The sequence below is a fragment of the Dermacentor silvarum genome, chromosome 2, assembly GCF_013339745.2.
Source record: "Dermacentor silvarum isolate Dsil-2018 chromosome 2, BIME_Dsil_1.4, whole genome shotgun sequence".
Classification (NCBI taxonomy): domain Eukaryota; kingdom Metazoa; phylum Arthropoda; class Arachnida; order Ixodida; family Ixodidae; genus Dermacentor; species Dermacentor silvarum.
In genome coordinates, this window is record NC_051155.1 from 196,101,640 (window position 1) to 196,126,191 (window position 24,552).

Here is a 24,552-nt window from a genome sequence, read left to right on the forward strand (position 1 = left end):
GTAGACTTGTAGACAACAAGGGCGTGCTCTGAGATATAAGGAAAGGGACTTGTAAGCACCGAAAGTTCCTTCGGAGTCAGGGAAAACAAGCGCCCGTGACCGCAACACAGGCTCGGAATTCTTTGTTATTTTTTTCTTCTTTCTTTCTTTCGAATGGGCAAAGAGGTGTGCGTGTAACAAGCAGGGGGGTGTGAGGTCATAAATGATCATCTATGCCTCCAGAGGCAACCGAGCATGCCCGCCACGTGATCACTTCTGTTCTCTTGTTACACAGACATGTACAAGTACAAACAAACGCGGCGACCATTCTGCTCTTGCAATGTTATCCTAAAGCACACGTGGTGACAGCAAGCGCACAACGATGTCGTCAAAGAAAACGACCAACCAAGCTGAGGGCGGAAACGATCGTTTCGGAAGTTGTTAGCCTTCGTCGTCTGAGTCATGTTCACGATCCATTCGTGGGTGCCTGCTCTCAGTTAAACACCACCAGGGACGGTCGTTCTCCCGCTGTCCTCGTCTCCTTCGCGTCGACCATTATCGTTCCGTGGGAAGCGCGAAAGCCGGGTTACCTTGAATAACGGAGCGCGGCTCGGGGTACCTTGACCTCTCGTGACGCGCGTCGTCAAAACGTCCGTAGTGCACACGACTAAATGGGAGCACGCGCGCTGCAGCTATAGAGGGCGGAGCTGAGCTGCATTCCCGCGGAGTCACGACTGCGGAACAAAGACAGTCGACCCGCTGCTTGTGTGTGTCCTGCTGTGGGCACACAGCACTGCTCTCCACGATGGAACCTGTCTGGGAACGCTCAGTTCGTGCGCCAAAGTCCTCCTCTTGCGAGAAAATACTTACCGTTTATCGGCGAAGTACATTGACTCGGGACCAAGCCCAGCGAGCCGCTCGTGCCTGGAATAGGGGCCCCAGCCAGCGTGCCATCTTTTATTTATTTATTTTCAATAAAGTTTTTGCTCACTCACTCACTCACATTGACTCGGCGGAGAGAGAAGTAGCTCATACGCGAAAGAAAATGAATAAAATGGATATTGTGTGAGAACATATATACAACAATGTCATGTTCTAAATACTTGCACTTATAATTTATTTGCTTGCTAGCTTACTTGCTTGATTTATCAACTGATTAATTAATCAAGGGATTGATTGATTGACTCATTGATTGATTGATTTTCCCCTGGAAGATCTTCACGACACAAACCTTCTCTTTCAACTTTTTTTTATTTCTGCTTTCTCCCCTTCGGTAGGATTCTAAACGCGTCGTGGGGATATTACAATGTTATGTCTCACCCGCAAACCTGCTCGCTGCGTGGCGTGACTTCATATAATTAACTTATTTTGATGAAATTGGAAATCTTGCCCTCCGTTTTGTCGCCATGTTCTCCACAAACAGTAAACTGTAAAATGAGTAAAGGATGATGACATTGCGTGCGTGAACAGTCAGTTGAATATATGAAAGGAAGAAAAAAAATCACAGCAACAAAATCGCACGTTCCGCAGTTTCTGCGATTGTACCCAATTCAATAAAGCGCCAACAATAGAACGTCGAGTCAGTCATCGGCAGAATCTGTGACCGCAGCGTCTGATGATCACCGTTCTGCATTGTAGTGATGTTGACGCGACGTTAATAATTATGTCACCACTGGCTGCTTCCTGTTCCAAACCGCAGGCGACAGCAAAACACTCTCCTGAGCACTGCGGCCAAAAGCTACCACAAGAAACTTCCGGTCCCGTATCCCATCAGCCTACTATGCTGAAAATAAAAAAGAGCGTGTTTTTAACTTTGCTCAACGTACGAAAGGTCCCCTTCTACGTTTTCAAATAAAAGAAATGTGTATCACGTCTCAAGCAATGACATAATTTTCCAGTGTAATATATACGGCGAAATCGATTTGTAAATTTTGATTAGTTGGGGAGGGAAACTTGAAAATGCGCAGACTATGCTTTGCCGCGCTGTATTACGGCTCTCCGTTGTATTTCTTGCCCGCTCCATTTCTGGGAGGAAAACCGGAAGCTTTCCACGGTCTGTTTGTAAACAGCAAAATCGCCGGCTTCTCTGCTCCAAAACGTTTGAGCGAGGAAAATGACGAAGCCTGCCTTGACACTGCATTCTATCTCCTTGGGCACATGCTTTCTTCTATGCATGGACGCTTCCCGCTGTCAATAAAGAGCACATGCGTCACCAGTATGCCTGAAAAAGTGGCACAGTCATGTGATATATCTTGTACTTCCTCAATAAGTTAGGCATAATTCGCCTTTCCATGCTTTGGCGTGCGTTCACCTTTCACGTTATATATATATATATATATATATATATATATATATATATATATATATATATATACATATATATATATATATATTTCCTCTTCGTCATATTGCTAACCATCTGTCCTTCAATGTTGATTGGATGTTGGCAATTGTTACCTGCTCCTTTATGTCTGCCCAACCGCATCGCAGTACATTACTGTCTGCAATCTTCTTTCAAACGTAATAACGTTTGCTCGAATTTTGCAGTGCAAGAGACCTTAGCTCTTATTTTCGAAGCAATATATCGTTCGTATGTAAACCGCACAACCCTCAATATGCATAAGGCCGTTAACAGCATTAAAGATAAATGCGGAGTACGATCGAGCATTCAATACACCAAGACACTGCACCAAAACCACGTGCTCTTATCACATATACTAGAATACATTGGAGAAGTCGAAAGAGTGAGAGAGAAAGAAAGAAACAAACAAACAAACAACGAGCAGGGAGGATAACCAGTTTGTACTTGGTTTGCTATCCTAACACTGGGGGAGGGGGAAGAAACGGCACATTAAATGGGAGAAGGAAAAGCATAAAAGGTAATGTGCGCGCACAGACAACAGCGTTCGCCGGGCAATCAAAGGCGTTCGCAGAGCCCAGTCGTCTTCAAAAAGTGCAGCAGTGCTCTTATGGCACTCTGCGCGGTTGACGGTCTAGTCCATGGTCCTAATGTTTTTTGTTTTGTTTTTTCTTAGAGGTCAGTGATAAAAATAATGAACTGGGACACCTACATGAGACATTATACAACGACATAGTGGCGCACACAAGTGGCACACACTGACGTCAAATGCGCAGTCACCTATATCAAAACGTAGTCGCAGCTTTTCCTCAGGCAGCGATGAGGACATCGAGCAAGAAAGTTTGCTGATAATCGAGGTATTACACACCCCCTCTAACCCTAACGAGAGCGCTCACGAGGCCGCGCGAGGACTCACTGACCGCGCCGCCTCCGCAGTCCCCCTACCCCGCGGGGAACCATTGATGACGTATAATGAGATCACTAAGCATTATTATCTGTCAAGACGGGTATTCCCCCTCCCGCACCCTGCCTTATGCAGGGCGCGGGCGGTGACCCTTCGACTTTTACAAGCTCGTGAGTATCCTAACCTTGCGGTTCTTCACGCTATATACCCTGAAAGGTATCCCAGTGCGGACTGCCCTGCCTGTGGACTAACGGCAACATTTAACCATGTGTTGTGGGAGTGTGAAGCCATCGGCTCCGCCTTCAGCGAGGATAGGTGGGCTGCGCTTTTGGGCAGCCCCGAACTCAACGACCAAACCCTGGCCGTCCAGAGTGCCCGCGATCGGGCCGTCACAAGCTCGGCTTGCCGGTCCCTACGTGGGACTAGCCGGGTGGCGCGGGGTGTCCCCTGCGTCTTCTCTGGACCTCAATAAAGTTATTTCACTCACTCATTACACACCAGAACATCAGGGGCATCGACGTATTGCCGGATTTGGTGTCCTCAATAAAGTTTTACTGTGGAACGAACGAACGGACGAACGAATTAACGAACGGCATGGACGGACGGACGGACGGACGGACGGACGGACGGACGGACGGACGGACGGACGGACGGACGGACGGACGGACGGACGGACGGACGGACGTATACGGACGGATGAAAAGCTTTTGTATCATCCGCAGTTGGTTCAGCGGCTACGGTGTTCTGCTGCGCAGTATGAGGTTGCGGGTTCGATATCCGGCCGCGGCGGCCGCATTGTGATGCTGAATGCAAAAAAGCTCGTGTGTCGCGTTTTGGGTTCACGTTAAATAATCACAGGTGATCAGTCCGGATCCCTCCACTGTGCATTTTGTGCTCCACTGTGCACTGTGCCTCATAACCCACTGTGCATTTTAGGGACGTTCAACCCAACAATTCGTTTAGAAGCTTTGATGGTTTTGCACAGCGGACATATCTGTTTGAAAAAAAAAAGCCTAGGAACAAAGAAAGAAAGAAATGAATGAATGAAAAATCCGAGGATACCTAAGCACTTCTTATGAGTTGTGAATGCGAAAGCGTTAATGACCAATTGAACGCCACTGAGCGGTCCTTCGAGTTATGAACTCCTCGCGGGGAAGCGAGCGCGTTCAGACGGTTGGAGCGTTTTGATCTGGACTTACCTAGGGAGCCTATATGCAAGCGCTGTTTTATAACAGCGCTTGCATGTAGGCTCTCTAGACTTACCGAGGCGCAGTTAGAAAGCAGGCGATAGCTTGTACGGACAAGGAACGCGCGGATAACACAAGCAACCACAGAGAACAGCGTCTGCACGCGGCATCTTGCCGTGTTTACTCCGTCGAGGCGCGCTGGTGACGTAGCATTGCTGCGATGCCATATCCCCCCAAGCAACAACTGGCGCGCTATTGCGGCAGCAGGTGTTCCGAATTACCCGCTCTGCTCCGTCAAGGCGCGCTCGTGACAATGGGAATTTAGGTTCCGTTTCGATGCAACAGACGCCGCCGGCTTTTCGCTCAATATGCAGCTTGATGCATTCGAATAAATAAATAAATAAATAAATAAATAAATAAATAAATAAATAAATAAATAAATAAATAAATAAATAAATAAATAAATAAATAAATAAATAAATAAATAAATAAATAAATAAATAAATAAATAAATAAATAAATAAATAAATAAATAAATAAATAAATAAATAAATACGATCGCGCTAAGCGTGACCCACGTCCACCGCTGTAATGTAAGGCTATATATGCATGGCTGTTTTCCTTCCCGTTTGCAGCAACGACTCAAAACGCCGAGGCCTTTTGTTACCCACGAGGCGCCGTCTACACGCACTGAACCGCGGAAAGAACGTCTTTAAAACACTTATCCTTAAAGCACTCGTTATGTAATGCGAGCGAGCGCCGCTCAACATGCACATTTCTTTAAAGCTTCGAGGAAACTGCACTCGAGCTTCCCGACTTAAGCATGGTGCACGTGAAGCTTGTCGACCCTCTACTAACGTCCATTATGTGCCTAAGCTCAGGACATTTGAACACTGCGCATTAGCAACCTCGCGCATTTTACTGAACATGCACGCCCTTTCGCTTCAGGAAACTCGCTTGCAGCGAGACTGTCGAAGCTGCGATCAGCACCAGGCTATTGGACGATCCCAGGTCAGGAGAGGACTTTTGCGGGCGATGTGTGCAGCGACCCGCGTAGTTTTTCGATGTGTCTGCACGTAGTATGATACAGAGACGTTTAAAGTTGGCTTCTTCTCAATAACAGTATGCGTGTGGAGGAGCCCGCTTCTGTTATCTCCTCCGTTTTACAGGGGATGGCTGACAAGTGGGAAGCGTGAGGGAAGTTCCAAAAGGCCATTTATTTCTGTAGAAGAAATTAATTTACAAGCCACTTTACTTTTTTTTTCTTTTTTTTTTTTTTCTTTTCTTAGTTTGAGATTGTACTTTATTTGTAATATTTCAACTTTACAGAAGTCCACATGGTAGACTTTGCTATCGTTGGATCCACTTTTCGGAAAACATCCAGGTGTGATCATTTGGGAACACGACAGAATTTCCCATCGCCTGGTTTATCGATTTTCTCGGTTAAATACTGACGTAGAAAATATTCTGAACATAAGGCACTTTCCATTCCTGTACTTTTTAAAGGAGCTTATCGCGGAGAGACGAGTTTATCTGTCTTTCTCGTTCAAAAAATGCGGAACCCAGTAAGCAGTCTTTCTTATTCTAGAAGCTAATCAGTTAGGTTTGCGCAGTTTTCTTTTCACGTGGTCGCCGACACTCCCGAAGCACTTCCCTGGACAATTCTGAGACCACTAGTGATGCTTTAAATACCTCTAATTACGAAGCCCACGTTTCTTCCATTGGCCTGAAACGACGCAACCTTTCTATTTACAGCATATAGTTAGGCTCTGCAATTATGTACTGATGGTTTGGTCACACCAGCTTTCACAACGGCTGCGATTGTTATTCCGCAACTTGGCGTTACCCGGTGATTTCGATTGCACCACAAATCGACATTTACTGTTGCAGAACTGGCTACTGAACTGGCAGCTCATGCACTTCAGAAATACATGGTGTTCGGTGATGCCATGCTAGCGTTTCAGGTGGTACAGTGCTTTTTGGAAAAAGGGCCCTATTACGTCCTATATATAGTGCTATAAATCGCATAGCCTCACGACAGTGCCCAGCGAAGGGGCCACAATATCGCATTTCAAAGGGTACCTGGTCAACGTGGCAAGGTGGACCATGAGCTCGCTGACAGTGAAACATGATCGGCCTTCTCTGTCGAAGTGCGGATAGCCGACTTGCGACCTCATACCTACTCATTCACTTATCAGGCACTCTTGCATGACCTCACTATGAACTACAGGGCTCTCGCTGGCAACATCCACAGGCGCCTAAATGTATTCGATCGGGAAGGATCCGGATGGGAAATTATACATACCCTCGAAGGTTATGCGAAGTCTTGCATCTTTGCTACACAGGACTCGTCTATACGCATTGCTTTCTCACACTGCTGCCCACAACTCATCGGCGGCCGATCGAATAGCCCTGGCTGAGAACAGTGCCAGATGCCTGAAACGCTGAAGCACTTATTATGTGATTGACCAGCGTATGTGCCGGAGAGACGGACGCTGGACAGTTTCCTAATCAGCGCCATTACTCGAAGCCGTATAAACGGCGATGCAGGACGCTGGCGCAGCAACCTCGGCGGTGCTTAGGCGTCCGGCACGTGGAGTACGCGCTTGACACATTCACGCACGACTCTGTTATTCCATTCCGCTTCCACTTATGATCACTTATCAGATCACTTATGTTCCCTTTTGACCTTGCTTCTCAAATTCCGAACTCTATGGTTTGGCGACCTCGGCAGTATGTTACCACCCATGGTTTACGTTATGTTACCGCAAGAATCAGCAGCTTAGAAATTCTCATTGATAAATATTATTTCCTGGTAATGCTTACACGACCACCTTGACGTTCTTGCGTGTGTTCTCATGCAGAACCTTGATATGAATTCCGAGTCGCCAAGAGTACATAGTTATGGAGAAAAATGTTCACCTCATTGTGTGTGAACGCATATATTAGAAATAAAAGTTTGCACCCTTTGGAGCTTATCTTATCCCCAAACAATAATATTACGTCATAAATCTTGCGTGCGTTTCCTTTCATTAATGCGGCGCGAATGGTACTTCCAGGTTACTAATGGAAAGTAGAATTTAATGGAAGTAATAGAAGTTCCTGACAGGAAAGTAGCAAGCGCAGAGTTTTTAAGAAAGGAAACGCAAGCGAGACAGGTGACGATTATTATGGAATTCTATAAACAGCGCACCCAAGCCTCTTTGCGTATCCAAAGCCCTCGCTCTGCTTGCGTTCTCTTGTACGCCCGGCGGTTTGCATCCCCTAACTTTGGGTACGCAAAACCTAAACCTCCCTTGTTTGGGGACAAGGTACGTCCCAAAGGATGTAAACTTATCTTGTACATGCCCTTTGAAACAGTCAACACAGATGCACTGATGGTAAATCCGAGAAGGCGAACGTGTGTCATTCGTTGTTCAATGTTACTCATTTTTCTTGCGCTGAGTACTTTAGGACCAAGAAAAATGAATGCACGCCAATTAGCCCAATTCATAGCTCTTCTAATTGTTCAATGTTACACAGCAGGAAGCAGCAACATGCCATTTTGTCTTTAACTTATAATTCCAAACGTGTCTTTGCGCTGGTCTGGTATCAACTGATTCAAATCTTTTATCAGCTCTATCAGAGGATGTGCTATTCCGCCCGTTTCGCGATCTACCGGGCTAACGCACGGCCCACAATACAGGCAGTCTTAAGATTTGCGGATCTATTATTGCACACTTAAACTCCTCCTTTTTCTCCTTTTCTTACCTTAATTCTTTCTCCATGGTTCTGCTCTCAAAAAGAGTGTACGTGCACCCCTTGGAGCGCATCTTGCCCGATGCTTTTTAACATCAGTTTTTTTTTTTTTTTTTGGTGATGGCATCGTTGCTTTATAACACCGTTCAACACAATAGGTGTAACGGTGTAACTTTATTCCTGCTGTTCAAGCTCTACAAGAGCTTGATAGTCTGAAACTGCACCGAACTTACTGAAACTAGAGTGCATACCGGTGCATACTCTACTCAAGCCAACAGTACCATTACAGCAACGATATGATACGAAACATCTCAACTGCAAACTTGCGCTATGTTAGTCTATGTTTTTTATATGTCATGTGTCATGCCTTTTTTTGTTGTTTAATCACGTAGTAAAGGCCGTAAACATGACACACCAGGAAATGCAAGTAGAAACGGCGCTTCCATACATGCCATCAGCACCAGCGATGTAAACATCGTCAATCAGTCGACTTTTATACGAACTCGAAGCCAAAAGTTCAAGCCAAAGCCAAATGTGCAAGTGAGTTTCGGCGAGCGTGCGTGCGAGTATGTGCGGTGAAGTTGCTACTCAAAATGCAGTGAAATCCAGACTGACACGCAGTGTTTGTGCAATAACTGTCCGACTAAGAGTGTCGTGAACCGTACTGATTTAGTTTATTTTATCATATATTTAATAAGAGGGAAACTGAAGCCATGAAGCGAATCTCGGTCGAGAAGATTCAGGAGCTGCAACAACGCACTCGAAACATCCGAAACATATGCATACTCGCCCATGTGGACCATGGTTAGTGCGGTGTTGCGCGAACCATCTTTCACTCATTCACAAGATTTAAGATATCGCTGCTTGCAAATGAGTGGTTTGTGGCGTGAGAATTGTTTAACGTTTCGCAAATTTAGTGGATCGAGAACGCAAGATCGAGTGCAGTGTAAACTGTATTGTGCCTTTTTTTGCAGGAAAAACAACGTTGGCAGATTCTCTAGTTGCTAGCAACGGCATCATATCACAAAAATTAGCTGGAAAGGTTCGTAATACTTTCCATTTCTATGTTTTGTGCATTTTCTCATCGTCGACCTATTTATATTTAGAACCATGCGTTGGCCTGCATTAACGCGTCTGACAGCTTCGTGTTTTGATGGTATCGTATGTTTTGACGTGAGTGATTTCCATATACCGAGCGATGCCTGTCGCCGATTGTTGTTACACATTAAGATGATTGTATTTGAATTATATCTCACTGATATGAAAATAAACAGCATGCCCTGAGCGCATTTTCTTTTCCATGAAGTTGCGCTTAAGCTTAATACTATTGAATTGAACGTGATAAACTTGTATTCGTGTATTAAAACAAAAATGTGTTTTCAGCAGACAGTTGCCACACTTGTCAGTAGTTTGCACTCATTGGGCTGAATGCTGTCGAGCATTTTTCATAATTTTACTGTTTACAAGTCTATGAAATGTGATGTGTGACGTGCTATCACTTGCTTCGTTCAATGTTTGCTGATTCTACCTAGTGGGGTTAAGGTGCATATTTCATTTGTGCCACCTTGCAGTTGCGCTATCTGGACAGCAGAAAGGATGAACAAGAACGTGGAATCACCATGAAGTCTAGCGCAATCACACTTTACTATCCCAAACGTATGTGGTAATGCCTTCACTTTCACTGTATACATACGTTGCAGCACAAGCACATGGACAGCATAATCTTCTTGCATATTGTCCTTTAACAAGGAGGAGGGGCTATTGCTTGAGCCAACAAATCCCCACATTGATACCAATGGAGTTTAAAGGGACACTGAAGAGAAATATAACTTTAACTGTATTAGTAAATTACCCTCCTGCAATACCAAAAAGCTCCTCTTACTATCAGAAGAGGCTTGGTAAAAGAGAAAAGATGCAAAAACACAAGGCGAGTGGCTACAATGCCGAAGAGTTCCCACGCCATCCTGCTGGACGTCGTGGATTTTGATGGAACCTGCTCAAGCCTAGTTAATCTTTTATCGGTAAAGATGGATTCCATTGTATTCTAGAAGAGCAAAAAACTGTAATTAGCAAGCTTCAAAAACTTTTACTTCGCCACAACCGCCAAAACATGCAAAAATACATTGAAATCTGTTATCTCACATTGACACATCAGCACTGGTGTTTTGACATGAAATTCAAACAATTGAACTTTAACATTACCTTCCTGTTCTAATAATCAGACTATTACAAAAATAGAGTTCTGAAAGGATACTTTATCAGTCTAGACTGATTTCTCTGTAGTGCCAGTTTAACATTGCAGGAACCTCCATTCTAGGGCTTAATCATCACTTTGAATGCAGGCCAGTATAGTTGATGTTAATTTAGTTTTCTTACATTTTTAGGAGACTTGCTAGTCAACCTTATAGACTCACCTGGCCATGTTGATTTCACCAGTGAGGTCATGGCAGCTGTCAGACTCTGTGATGGTGCTGTCATTGTTGTCGATGTTGTGGAAGGCGTCTGTGCACAGGTGAGTGGTACTATTATTTCGTTATATATCCTCCTTAGACCCCTTGTACAATACATTGCACATTTCCTTCACTCATTTTTTTTCGAAATTCGCTCAGAAGTGATTACGCAAAATATTTATTCTGGGTCGGAAGTACGGTGCATGTGTCATTGTAAAGAAGCGGTTTACTCATATTCTTGTCATCCACTTTCGTGGAATGTGACACTCAATTGATCTAGACCTCTGTGTCGTCCTAGACGACCGAAAGCAACCTTGAGGTGTGTTTCGAAATCAGTGAGATTGAGGGAAAATATTGGACGCGGCAGCAACATGGCAATGTACTACACGTAGTTCCATCTTCTCTGTGTTTACGTATTGAAATGCTATCTTTACCATAGCAAACATGAGGAGATGATGGAGATAGTTATCTTTTTAACACACATGGAGACGCAGCTTTACATGTCATGTCTTCTTTCGTTGGTTAATCACGTAGTAAAGGCCGTAAACATAATAGTAAAGGCCACAGTAGGGAGGAAGCTTAAAGTCTCACAGGAGTACTGACCACCGTGGGTTCGAGTTAAGCGAGCCACAGGGCCGCGTCAGCCGTCGCCTCCAGCACCGCTGTGCACGTGCTCAGGCCGCAAGGGGCTACCGAGCGACGCATGCAAGAACACAGTATTGCCCTGAGTTAACAGAAAAGCCGAACGCGACTGCGTCGTGACGTCAGCGGCCCGCCCCCACCGCAAACCGTCGCGAGTGGAGCGCCACCACTGAAACCGGTTGTGAGTGAACGGAAGAGGCTTCGAGGCTTGAGGATGGCAGAGCAGGTGAAGGCCGCTCAACGGCGTCGGTCCATACCTCACAGTAGATAGTAAGAACCACCCTGTAGAGCGATTATAGGCCATAGTTGTGTTCGCGTCTCAGGATTATATAGACATATTTATCGCACTGACTGCATTATGGATTGAAATGAAGCTCATTGAAAAAAAATTATAAAAGAATGCACTGTATAACGCCACTTAGTCATCCCCGCACAAGTAGGAGCTAGCTGCTTTTTCCACTCTCTGAAGCATTGACAACGTTAAGGCTTGAAGCATTCAGAGTTGTTAGCATGAGTGAATCTCTGGACTGTTTTGCCACCAGTTAATCATTGCCAATGTGTTAACAGTCATCATCATCATCAGCCTATATTTATGTCCACTCCAGGATGAAGGCCTCTCCCTGCGATCTCCAATTACCCCTGTTTTGCGCTAGCTGATTCCAAGTTGCGCCTCCAAATTTCCTAATTCATCACCCCACCTTGTTTTCTGCCATCCTCGACTGTGCTTCCCTTCCCTTGGTATCCATTCTATAACTCTAATGGTCCACTAGTTCTCCACCCTACACATTACATGGCCTGCCCAGCTTCATTTTTTCCTCTTAATGTCAACTAGAATATCGGTTAACAGTCATAATTTCACTTTATTGTTTGTTTGGTCATATGCAAAGCTGCTGAGTGAGAGTAAGTGTGCAGCTTAATTGTATTTTCAGTTCATTGTATTAGCCAGTGCGTAACTAGCCTTTGTAATGATGATAATTGCAGAGAAAGAACACGCATTAACTTTTTTGACATGATAGCTTATAGTATTTGGCTCTTTGTGTATCACATTCATGCCACTTCAGGACACACTTCTTTCTGGGGTTTTACATGCCAAAACCAGCTCTGATTATGAGGCATGCCGTAGTGGAGGGTTCCGGAATAATTTTGACCACCTGGGGTTCTGTAACATGCATTACAACGCAAGCACACGGGCGTTCTTGCATTTCGCCTCCATCGAAATGCGGCCGCCATGGCCGGGATGCGATCTTGTGATCTCGTGCTCAGCAGCGCAACGCCTTAGCTGACTGAGCCAGTGCGGTGGGTTCCAGGACACACTGAAAAAGAGACATGGAAGGAGACAAGAAGAGAGGGCAGTAGGGAGGAAGGGAAAACACTGAAAAAGAAAGCTAGGAATGAATTAAATAAGGAGACTTGTGGCATGAAATCCAAATGTTAAATGTGGCCTGTTACACTTGATTCTTGGTTTACACTTGATTCCTCGGTTTTGAGGCTCTTGCTCTTGATTCTAGCTGAAATCTAAGTGTAAGGTAATTTTTTTTTTTTTTTCACACATCTTTCAACAGTGCATGTGCCTTGTCTCTTTATGTTTTGGGCTGACTTACATTGAAAATGCAGTACCAACTCACCCAAACCACCACCTTGGTGAAACCAAAGGTGCCTGATCAACTGTTGCAAGGTGCCTAATTAACTGTTGCTACAATGACTGAATGGCTGCTTACACATTGTTTTGTGCATATTAATTGCAGTATATGCATCGCTTCACTTTATTTACTGTCTTGTTTGTACTCTTTAAGTCTCATACCAACACAATCACTTATGCAGGCAATATCTAATTTAATGGTTAAAGCCTAAAGAGTCACTTAAAATTGTAAACATTTAAGCTGTAGTGCACTGCGCTCGCGACACCATGTTCCAGGCATTGTCTAGCATTTTTTTATCAAAATTTTATGTGCATTTGCCATGAACTACCTTGCAAATAACAGCCTTGCAAATCACAAAGGCAGAATGGTTTCAAAACAAACAGAAAGAAGACGAGATCTGAACTGAGGGCAGCACTATGACCTGTTTTCTGCGAAATCTAATTGATGATTGTCAAATAAGCAAAAGTCTTCTGTATACTTCAATGATACCTCGGAAGACCCCAGAGACCGCATTTTGTAAAGGCCCAACTTAATTTTTTTTTAATGCGATTGGCATTCTTGGGGAACTTCACGTGCTTTGTGGTATTTATGTGTGTATGTATGCCCATATCTAACCTCTATCACACCACTTTTCAATGAAAAGAAAGGAACTCAATCTTTCTCCTGTGCTGGACAAAATTGAACCTGTGTGACACAGGTTCTTCAAGCACAGCAGCGCGATGCTTTAGTGCTGCGCCACTAATGCGCGCGGGGTGCGGTGGAACCATTCTCGGCATTCGCGCATACCAACACTCCACGCATCTCGAAGGCCATGCTCGAACTTCAAGGCAGCGCCACTAGATGGCACAGCGTGTCCAGAGAGAAGCATGAGAGAGGAGCCCGGCAGCAGTGCATGCCTCACACATCACGCGTTTCGGCGGTGGCAGTATGGTGCATTGCTTTAAGGCTAAGTGCATTAACGTCGGTATTCGTGAGATGGGTTCTGTCGGGTACTGGTGGTTTTGATGCCTCCCTAATACGACAGCTGGCTGAGGCTGAAGATTAAAGCCTACATTAATACTACAGTAGCATTTTCCTTTATATCTGTTATCGTAGCTGGTTTCGTCTCACTTGAAAATCTCTACGAGAGCGTGCCACATGTGTAATGATGTTTGGCTTTCTCTTTTTTCCAGACTAAAGTAGCCCTGAACCTCGCTTATTCAGAAAACCTAAAGCCACTGTTGGTACTCAACAAGATAGATCGTCTTATCCTGGAGAAAAAAATGGCACCTCTGGATGCATACATACACCTCCAACAGATCCTTGAACAGGCAAGATGCTTACTTTTACTTCATTACCTTATTATTTGAGATGGGTAAAGAAATCTTTTGCGCAATTGCAGTTGACAATCTGAGCAACTGATCAACGACAGCGAAGCTGTATAACCAAAGTTCTCCCACCCTTTCGGAAGTACTACTAGGAGTCTATTTGCTGACTGATTTTTAGGGATGATGCATCACTGACACTGCCTGCATGTTCTCACCAATGCCCTGGTCATATAGCTGCTCTGGGGCTCCCACTGTAGACTGCATTACTGGCTGCTCTTTACCACCGCAGCCGTACAAACTCTTAGCTGACCTCCAATGTGGAGCTGATAAAACACAGCATAACAAACAAAAATTACAGATTACTTGCTAAAAAAACTTTGCAATGAAGCTGTTGTTTCTTTCGTGTGAGATGTGTGCAAAGTAACTTTCGTTTCATAATCATTGTTAATTTCAAAGAAAAAGTTCAGAACTGTGATGCAGGTTGGGTTGATAATTGATACTGAGCATGTACTGCACGGTCTTCCTTCACTGCCGCACGAAAACATCTGTGAAGTTCTCCTTATCAGCTTCACTGTAAAATGGCTCATGAGATTAGATATGGCTAGCTGAAGTGACCTTCCCATATATTGCTTCTGTGCAGGTGAATGCTGTTGTTGGTGAGCTTTTTACTGCAGATGTGTTGGAGAAAACGTCGAATGAAATATCCGTGGATAATCCCACAGAGAAATTTGATGACGTGAGTACATAAGTTTGTCCTGCAATTAAGTATCCATTTTCATGCTGTGTTAAACGGCCGGTGTTAGTTAGCATAAGTAATGCAGTTAATAACAATGCATTGTAATCATGATGCTCCATATGCTGTAAAACAAAGTGCAATTTGCAGGAGTTTATATTTTGCATAATACTTCCCGTTCTGCATTGCACAGTGAAAACTGATCCTACAGTGCTGCATTCAAACCTAATTTGCACCAGTGCAGATACGTTCTACTCGAAAAACTAGGGCCATCTTTCAAGCATTAGCATCTTTTGAGGTTTCAAGGTTGTCATCCAAAGGGTTCATAATCGCTTCCAGACTTGCTGAAATTTACACTGATAATCGCTTCTAGACTGGCTTTCAGCCAGTCTAGAAGCGATTATAAACTCTTTGGATGACAGGCTTAAAGCCTCACATTAGTTGAATCAGTTGTCTGACTCTCAGATTTAATTTTTCTAATTACTTGCCTGATTACAAACTTGAAGTGATGAGCAGTAGTCGAACAAGGAATATCGCTGAAGCCAACATGTTGAAAAGGGGACTTTTCTTTGTGACAAGTCCCCTTGCCCAATATTGTGTTCAGTGACATTCCTTGTTCGACTACTGCTCATCACTTCAAGCCTCCATCTTCCTGTGACGTTCTGTCATGTTTGGATTACTACTTTGAGTAGTTTGAGATGTCTACTGCTGTGGTAAAAGCAATCCCGACGAAATCACTCAAGTATCTCAACTTCGTTGTCTTGAAGGAATTCTTGACTCATTTTCTGAGACACTGCATCAAGTTATTTTTCAGATTTGTGCATGTCTATAACTTTGTAAAACAGTCTTAAAGTGGTCTCATGGTTTTTGCTGCAATAGCAGTTAAAAATCTCAAAACACTGTTAACTTTGTCAGTTCATGTGTCTGTTCTGTTACACTGCAGCGTTCAACATTGTGCCATGATCTATGCATAGTTTATTTAATATAGTTTATTTATGTAACGTTGAACGCCACGTTCAGCATTTTACTGCGACAGCACTTTAGTCACACTGCTATTGTTGTGTCGTTGTCTAGTTGTAGTCGTTGTCACTATGTTGCTCTCTTCACCACCGTCATCACCTGGCCGTTATTGTTGCTGTTGTCATTGCTGTTGTTAGGATGCTGCCATCACTGTTGTGTATTAGTATTATTCTGTCATACTCATTGTACTGCCACTGCCATCATTGTCGTTGTGTTTTCGTTGTTGTATAAAGTCGGGGAAGCTTTGGCAAGATTGTAGAGGCTTTGCACAAGGTGGGGGATGTTGGTGGAATCTAAATGACTAATTGCTGTTGCAGTATATTAGTTCAAAGCCAGAAAAGTAGCTGAAGTCTGCGGAAATTTTTGTTAGGGGGTTGAGGTGTTCCACATACGGTATACTCCATTTGTTTAGTTAAATGTAGTCCTGTCATGGGACTGGTTGTTGTGTTGAATGGTTCTATTTTGATGCACTTGCACTGGTTGCGTTAATAGAGCAGCATCATGAATAAGTGTGCTTAATTTGGAGCAACAGTGAGTCTACAAATCACACTTGCATGTCCTAATATGCACCTGAATGCCTTCCTTTTTAAAGGCCTCGGTGTTCGACTGGACAAGTGGTCTTGATGATGCTGATGACTCCACGCTGTACTTTTCCCCAGAGCAGGGAAATGTCGTGTTTGCCAGTGCTTTTGATGGCTGGGGATTCAGGTAGGGATACCTGTTGTATTAACTCACAAGAGAGCTTTGCAACTTGCCCGCTTGATGTGAAAGTTGGCAAAAGCACCTTAATCTATTTTTGCCTTTGCTAGAAGAAAGATTACTGGGGCGCACCACTCAGTCTGTACTGTAGTCTGTCAGTTGGTCACAGTTGCTCTATGTACACTGTGCAGGCCTTGTATTCCACCCATTTTCTATAAGTAAACATGCTGGCAATAGACGTTTATCTTTTGCTGGTTGGCGTCTTATCATTCAGTTGCCGTGCTGCCTAGCTGCTCGCTGTTGTAACAACTTCAAATAGGCAGTCTGCATTTAGGGAAGCCTTAAAGGGACACTAAAGGCAAAAACTAAATCGACGTGGGCTTTAAATACCATTCCAGAAGCCTCGCAACGCTTGTTTCGTGCAAAGAAAAGACTTTGTTTACAAGAAAATTTAATCTGAAGGGTCCGCATACCTTTATGGCAATTCAAATCTCCTGCCACGGCAACCGGGGAGTGGGGACGTTGCATACGCCATCACCGACCTTTGCTGCCGTCGGTGAGTAAAACGGCGCCTGACAGACAGTGGTACGATTGCACCGCTGCAGCTGCTTTTGGTCAAGTGGCGTGGACCGTTCGGGCATCCCGCGACATCATATGGAAGTGGAATTGTCTGCTGCTTGCAGTTTGTGCGAGTTTCGCGAGCCAGCAAAACCAGTGCAGCACTATGCAATAACGGAACTACTGAAACGCGAAAGCGCGGGTGGCGCAGAGTCTAGCGAAAACAAAACCTTTCGACCGCCCACGTCATTGTCAACAGTGTGATGTCAATGAGTTCTTTTTTCTAAAAATGAAATAGAACTGCTCAAGTAGCATTTTCTTTCATCTTATAATACAGTACAATGATGCTTTTATAAGAAGTGATCGAGTACTGGTGACACAATATGAGTGCCTTCGTCATCAGGCTAGTACTTAAATGTCCCCGGGGGAGTCTCTAATCGTGTCCTGCATTTATCTCAATTTCTCGATTACTAAGGCTCTGTTTACAATAATACTGACACCTTAGAGATACTCAAGTACTAATCCATCGTTTTAGCTTGACTTGTTATTTGCCTTTATTGTCCCTTTATGGTGTGCTTTGATATCAAAGTTATTGGCAGCAATACAGCAAGCAGTTGAAGACTGCCTTTAACTGTAGTACGAATGATAACTACTCATGACAGTTCCATGCATGGAATAAGTTATTTTTGTTGCGGTGAAAACAACCGACTTTATTGCTGTAACTATGCCTTTACCTGTGAGCGATGAAGAGCACACTAGCCACAGGGCTGCCACACTCTCTTGCATGTTCTTTGGGACACTCCATGCAAGCACACTCTTCATGCCACATTGTGCAGAACATTTTCATGTATTAAAGGACACTGCAGGAGTTGCTTTGCACGAAACGGCCCACGCCGGCTAACGGTCGCTTCCCGATAACGACAGAAAACGAAGCTTCAAAACGAAGCGAGCGGCGCCGGCACACGGGTGCGCGCGGAGACCGTCGAAGGTGAGGGAGGAGGGCGGCAGGAAAGCGGATATGGCCGTTTCAAATCCGCCGCTTCGGTGGCTCCCCTCGCCCTCCCTCTCAACTCCCTCGTAGCTCTCTCACCTTCGACTCCGTGCGCAGATCTCCGTGCGCGCCCGCCGCCGTGCTGGCGCCAGCTTATTTTAGCCGCCCTCTGAAGTTTCGTTTTCTGCCGTTATCGAGAAGCGAGCGTTTGCGGGCGTGGCAGTTTCGTTGGCCGGACTGTGCCTCCGCCGCTGCTTCCCTCTGCGCTGCTGCCGCAGCGTGCAAGGTCAACATGTGACTAGAAAATGGAGAAGGGTTCACTGCCATTTTATCCGCGTGGCTGAGACGTCTGGCTGAGACGTCGGCACTATTGTGTGCTAGAATACGGTTGTCTAGAACACTCTAGTCGGCATGTACACGCTTGTTCCGGCGCGATGCAGAAATGGCGACCTTGCAATTTGAGAGAGGGTGAAATTTCCGCCGCGGGTTTTTTTTTTTTTTTTTTTTTTTTTCCGTTCCTTCGCGCGCTCTATGGCGGTGTCGGAGCAATGCCGGTCAGAGGCGCCGCCGCGTGATTTGGCGCGCTGCTCAGAGCATTGTCGGTGCGTGGTATGTTCGAAATAAGCGCGTTCGAATTCGCTTGCTTCGCGTTGACGTTGAACGAAAGCACGTTTTTCATGATAGTCTTGCTGTGCAACAATTGTGCTCAGTGTTGACGTTGCGAGGCCTAGCTCTTTAGCCAACTCCGTCCGCTTCCTCTTGGGATCCTCATCGACCTTTCGAAGAATGTCTAATTTCTCTTTAAAGGAGCGTGATTTCCGCTTGCGAGACATAGCTCGCTGCGACTAGGCAAAATGGCGCAAACACGAAGAACGCGGCCCGAAGCGCAGCAGCCACTCCATCTGACGGCTCGCAGAAAAGGAGAAGTACAAAAGCACCAAAAGCGCCACCGCTTCAAACTCTTCGCGCCCAGTCGCGGAGTCTGCACGGTCCGGCGCTGCGCCTCCGCACCAAAAGAGAAGGAGAGAAAGCGCGTGACTGCGCGCTGTTCTCTTTCGCGGCCGTCGGTGGGGCGGCGTTTATTCGTATCATCCGACGCAGGCTGAAAATCGATTCGTAACAACCGTTCTCTAGCACGTTGCAAAGTAATGGGTCTCGGCCGGGACCACAGAAAAATTCGTATCATCCGGAAATTCGTATTAGCCGTGATCGTATCATCGAGCTTTTACTGTAAACACCTCTAGGGGTATGCGAATACCGAATAGTAAAATTCGAATCAAGTATTGAATCAATAAAGAAAGCCGAATATCGAATTGAATATCTGAAACTTTTTCACAAAATTCAATGCTAACCAATCTTGGGCAAAAAAAAAAATGTGGTGCTGCGCATGCTCGAAAGTCTCCCGGCATTGCATAACAAGAATGTAGCAACCTACAAGTAACTTAGGTACATAGAAATCAAGATATACAGTATGGTCTACTCTTATTAAAGGTAACACCAAATTAGTATGCAGCACTGATAACAGCCCCGGGCATTCTAGTATATAAGGGTCTGTAAAAAAATTTTTTTTATCGATTGATTTTTTGTTGAATAGAATCAAGTGCATTTTTTCCTCTGAAACTAATGAATTAGTGGCATTCTGTTGTACTAGATACCAATGAGCTTCTGTCTAATAGTGGACCTGTGTTTTGCGGCACTCTTATATTTATTGCATAGAAAGTTTTGCTTTCCAGTTTTTCTCTAAAATACAGAAGGGCTATCCCAACTTTACGGCAGGTAGTTTAACCTAAGGCCAATCTGTGCGATAGACGAAAGGACTGCACATTATGAGGCTCGATCACTACTCCACGTGTAGCCGGCACCGTCCACACCGTTTCAGTGTCAGGTTCGGTTGCTTTTGTGCCGAAAACGCTCGCTTGGGCTGCATCCAACACGAGGGGCTCCTCAGTGCACGTGACGTGGCATTGCGCGGTTCTCCGCAGTGAATTTATCGAATATTCAAAAAATTGAATAGTAGATATTTGAGCTGGCAGGCCAAGTAATGCGTAGGATGGATAACCGGTGACCATTAGAGTTACAGAATGGATACCAAGAGAAGGGAAGCGCAGTCGTGGACGGCAGAAAACTAGGTGGGGTGATGAAGTTAGGAAATTTGCAGGCGCAAGTTGGAATCAGCTAGCGCAAGACAGGGGTAATTGGAGAGCACAGGGAGAGGCCTTCATCCTGCAGTGGACATAAATATAGGCTGATGATGATGATGATGATTTAATTCATGAATCGAATTATCCGAATGTGCACTAATCGGTTCGATTCGGTGATTTCAAGTAATTTCACACCCCTACATCTGAGGCCTCATGCTCGCATTACTGCAGTGCAGCTTTCATTATGCTCAGAAGCGCACACCTTTATGTCAGGTATTGTCAGTGTTAATTCATGTCAAAAAAAAAAAGGAAGAGGATGCTTACTAAAAAGGTGATTTTAATAAGTATTATACATTTCAGCTTCCATCCAGACGTCTTGTTCACAAACAAACAGCTTGAAACAGCCTGCTTAAGTGTGTTTTAGTACTTGACCTAGGCATTTTGAGTATGCAGGTGGTACATTGTCATTGTTGGCATTCAGCAGAAAAATTGCTTTGGGCTGCAGGAAAATGGGTCTGAGCTTTTTAATTGTGTCATTGTAGTCCATATATCTTTCAAGATCTTTACTAAGCTGCTCGTTCAGAAACAAATTTGCTTCGCAGGACTTTTATGGGAGAATATAAAATATTATACAACCCTCAAACTTAATTTTAACTTGAATGAAGCTTTAGGCTGTATATTCTCCTCCAGTTCTTAGGCTAATCCTTCATCTTATGATTGTCCCATGTTGTTTTAAAAATGCATAGATTATTTTCAGCTTTTTAGTATTCTAGTAAAAATTAGTATTTTTAGTAAAATATTTTTAGTATGTCATAATAGGACATGCTTCTTTTTTCTTTTTTTCATCAAAATACTTGTGTATTCTTTAAGAGTTACCTTGGTAAAATGAAATGTTAGCACTACATTTAAAATTGATGTTGAACATGGTTACTACAGAATCACTTGCAATTATTATTATTTTTTTCTCTCTATTCTGCTGCCTTCAGTACATCCCAATTTGCTCAGCTGTATGCTGAGAAGTTGGGCGTGAAGAAACAAGTTCTCGAGAAAACTCTTTGGGGAGATTACTACCTTAATGCCAAGGCTAAGCGAATCCTCAAAGGTGCTCAGGTAAGCTTTTGATTATCGCTTGTTTAGATGTGTTTGTTAATCCTGGCAGTACACATTCTTTTTATCAGGAGGCTTACTGCCCTGTGACAAAGGCAACAATACAATTGCTTCCATACAGAAACACAATGCAGAATAGAGTTGTATCGCATTAATTTCAATGTCTAAAGGCAACGGATGTTTGACCAAGTTATCAGAAGTCGGAGGTTTGATTGTTCTGTTTTGAACATCAATTTACTAGGGTAATTTCATGCCCAGTGTCCACTCAATGTTCTCAGCTTTTCTTTTACAAAAATAATGGCTTCCTGGTGCTCTGCACAAGGTCTGCTTGCAAAATATATTTGGCTATTACGTGAAGCCCTTTTAAAGTTTGCTAGTGGACATAAAGCATGGTGTTGCAAGTTGCAAGAAAATTGATTAAAACATTTTTGTGTGTAGTGCTACCTAATTTTGCCTGCAAGAACTACAAAAATTTGACTAGAGTGTAATAGTGTTTATGGTAATTTTAATAATATTAAACATTCTTTAAGAGTGGCCAATTTTGATAAAAATGTGTCAGTCTCACAATCTTTTTTATACTATAGGGGTAAAACTGCATTTATTTTATACATTTGTTTTCCTGAATTATCCTACAGTGTCACTCTTCAGTAAAAACATTCTTGGGCCAAGATAGCATGCAAATTTTTCTAAGAAATAAATGGAGGGAGAAGTCTGTAAAACTCTCGATCTTGTTCCACATTTAACCTTAGTTTGTGCACTAGGGTGGTACAAGCAAACTTGCAACACTGAAGTTTAATTTTTGCTTTAAGTGACACACTAAATTTTTAAGTTAGACTCTGCATCTTGCTCAGCATCATTCTGTACCACCGCTTCATATACCGCACATTATATTGGCTGTTGTTCTACAGGCAGTCAGGCAGCGGACTGCAACAGGAATTCTCCAGGCACGTCAAGGCTCTTCAAAACTGAATTTGTGCAGCGCAAATAGACAGGAAATAAAGGAACACAAATGACGTAGGCGGCTGCTCATTTGTGTTCCTTTATGTCCTGTCCAAATGCGCACCACTAACTTAGTTTTCAAGAGCAATGTGCCCACTAGCCTGTTCTGTATTTTATACCACTCCCCTCTGTAATATCTGTTGACCCTGAGGGTATCATAAATAAATAAATAAATTCTTTTAGAATGTGAGGGCTCAGCCATATTGCCGAGTCACAAAAGTCATTATGCTTCATCTCACCTACTCCGTGCAATACTGTAAAAGTTATAGGTTGCGTCAGCCAATAAAAAATTAAGCCAGCTCCACGCTTGTGAAATCTGATGAAACAGCGGAGCTCGCTCACGTTCGCACTGTGAGTACCCGGGTTCAAATCCCGCCTCTCTCTTTCTTTCTCTCTCTCTCTATCTGTGTTTCTCTTTCTCTCTTGCTCTCATTTTCTCTTTCTCTCGCCCATAGCAAGTTGTGTTACAATTGTCAGTACAACACATTCGTATGGTTCCCATAAATGCATGTTCTGCAAGTTTGGGTGTATATCCTAGTGGTTATGACGCTCACCTTCGAACTGTGGGTACCCGAGTTCGAATCCCGCCTCGCCAAGAGAGTTTATTTTGTTTAATTTATTTCTTTATTTCTCTCGCTCTCTTTCTGTCTCTCTATCTTTTTCTCTCTGCACCTCCTCTCCCCATTTCACACTCTTGCCACTTCACTCAAAACTGCAAACACCATCACACCGTAGGGATCAACCTCGACCACAGCTACGCTGTTAAAAAGAGGACCAGAAGGAGGGCTTGTTTATTGCTTTCTGATTGTCCACCATACAACGCCAACTGAACAGAAGCTTCGTAGAAGGATTAGTAGTTCACAGTGGGCAAGCACTCCTCCCCTCTCTGGAACACACACCCGACTCTTGTTTCTGATTGGCTAACACGAGCCCTAGCCTTCACTGCACTGCATGGCGTTGCTGAGACAGAATAAAGAAAAATTGCCTCGACCTTGTCTTCCTGCCTTTCTGCAAAACAAAACTGTTTATCCCCATGGAAGGTTTGACCTCACATTTGTGACATGTGAGCCATTGTGCCTTCATTAAATTTCTCATCGTAGTGCTTTTAAAGTAGTAATGTCAAGAAAATATGACAATGATGATGATATTAACTATGAAATACAGTGGAATTTGCGTGAACCTACCCTGAACAGCTTCCGCTGTAAAATAAAAGCGCCACATAAGTGTACTGGTGATGCGTGCATGCAATCTCGGTGGCTACTTTTCACCATCAGTCTAGTAGCACAGCTCCCGATGGAAATTCGGGGGGCCTCGAGATGCCTCATCATGCCTTGGTTCCTTATGTCAGTTTTTCATGCTTGCTGTTCTTTTTAAGGCCAAATGCAAGAAGCCCCTGTTTGCCCAGCTGATTCTAGAAAACCTCTGGGAGGTTTATGATGCTGTCTGCTGTAGACGGTACGTATACGGCCTAATTTTTTTATAATTGCACTATAGTGTTCAATCATGTTCTGCAACCATGTTCGTGCACTGCTATCGTGTAGCATTTTTTAGCGCTGGTATGCAACTGTATCAATAACAGTGGTACTGCAGTGCAATGACAACACTACATAAAAGAGGCAGAGTGTGTCTCTTGTTTTATCCAGTCTCTTCCCTGTGCAGTCATTTTTGTGACAATATACCATGCATATGCACCAACACGCATGTCAGTGTACCTTGCTGAAATCTCATCTCTTGTGTTGTCTAGCAATTCAATATCCACTTGCCGTGGTGGCTCCGTCATGGCTATACCGTCGAACCCACTTATAACAATATTCAAGTGCCAGAAAAATCCTATTGTTATAACCAATAATTATTATAACTGGGTTGCATGAAAAAAGATGCAGAGAAAATTATTCAACATTTTATTTAGACAGAAAGAAGCACACTCCAATCCACTTATATTGCCAGCTTTAACAATTCTCTAATGTAACAATGAGCAATGAATGTTCAAACAATGAATGTTTGCACACTCATGCTGTTAAGCTCGATAGCCACGAGAAAATGTGCGGAGAATTGCGACGTGTTTTCAGCATAGCCCATGCTCTGGAAAGTGAAAGTT

The 24,552-nt window shown here is 43.9% G+C and overlaps 1 protein-coding gene across 3 annotated transcripts in view; it reads left to right on the forward strand.

The window, feature by feature from the left end:
- The first annotated feature begins 8,694 nt into the window (after window positions 1-8,694).
- Window positions 8,695-24,552, forward strand: part of LOC119442386 (elongation factor-like GTPase 1) — a 150,554-nt gene continuing 134,696 nt past the window's right edge. For all 3 annotated transcript variants that reach the window (XM_037707245.2, XM_037707246.2, XM_037707247.2), the window contains exons 1-9: window positions 8,695-8,971; window positions 9,142-9,209; window positions 9,739-9,823; window positions 10,552-10,679; window positions 14,072-14,209; window positions 14,847-14,942; window positions 16,552-16,667; window positions 21,335-21,458; window positions 23,830-23,909. In XM_037707245.2, the coding sequence (XP_037563173.1) occupies window positions 8,881-8,971; window positions 9,142-9,209; window positions 9,739-9,823; window positions 10,552-10,679; window positions 14,072-14,209; window positions 14,847-14,942; window positions 16,552-16,667; window positions 21,335-21,458; window positions 23,830-23,909 (926 nt within the window). In that variant the 5' untranslated portion in view covers window positions 8,695-8,880. The remainder of the gene's footprint in view (window positions 8,972-9,141; window positions 9,210-9,738; window positions 9,824-10,551; window positions 10,680-14,071; window positions 14,210-14,846; window positions 14,943-16,551; window positions 16,668-21,334; window positions 21,459-23,829; window positions 23,910-24,552) is intronic.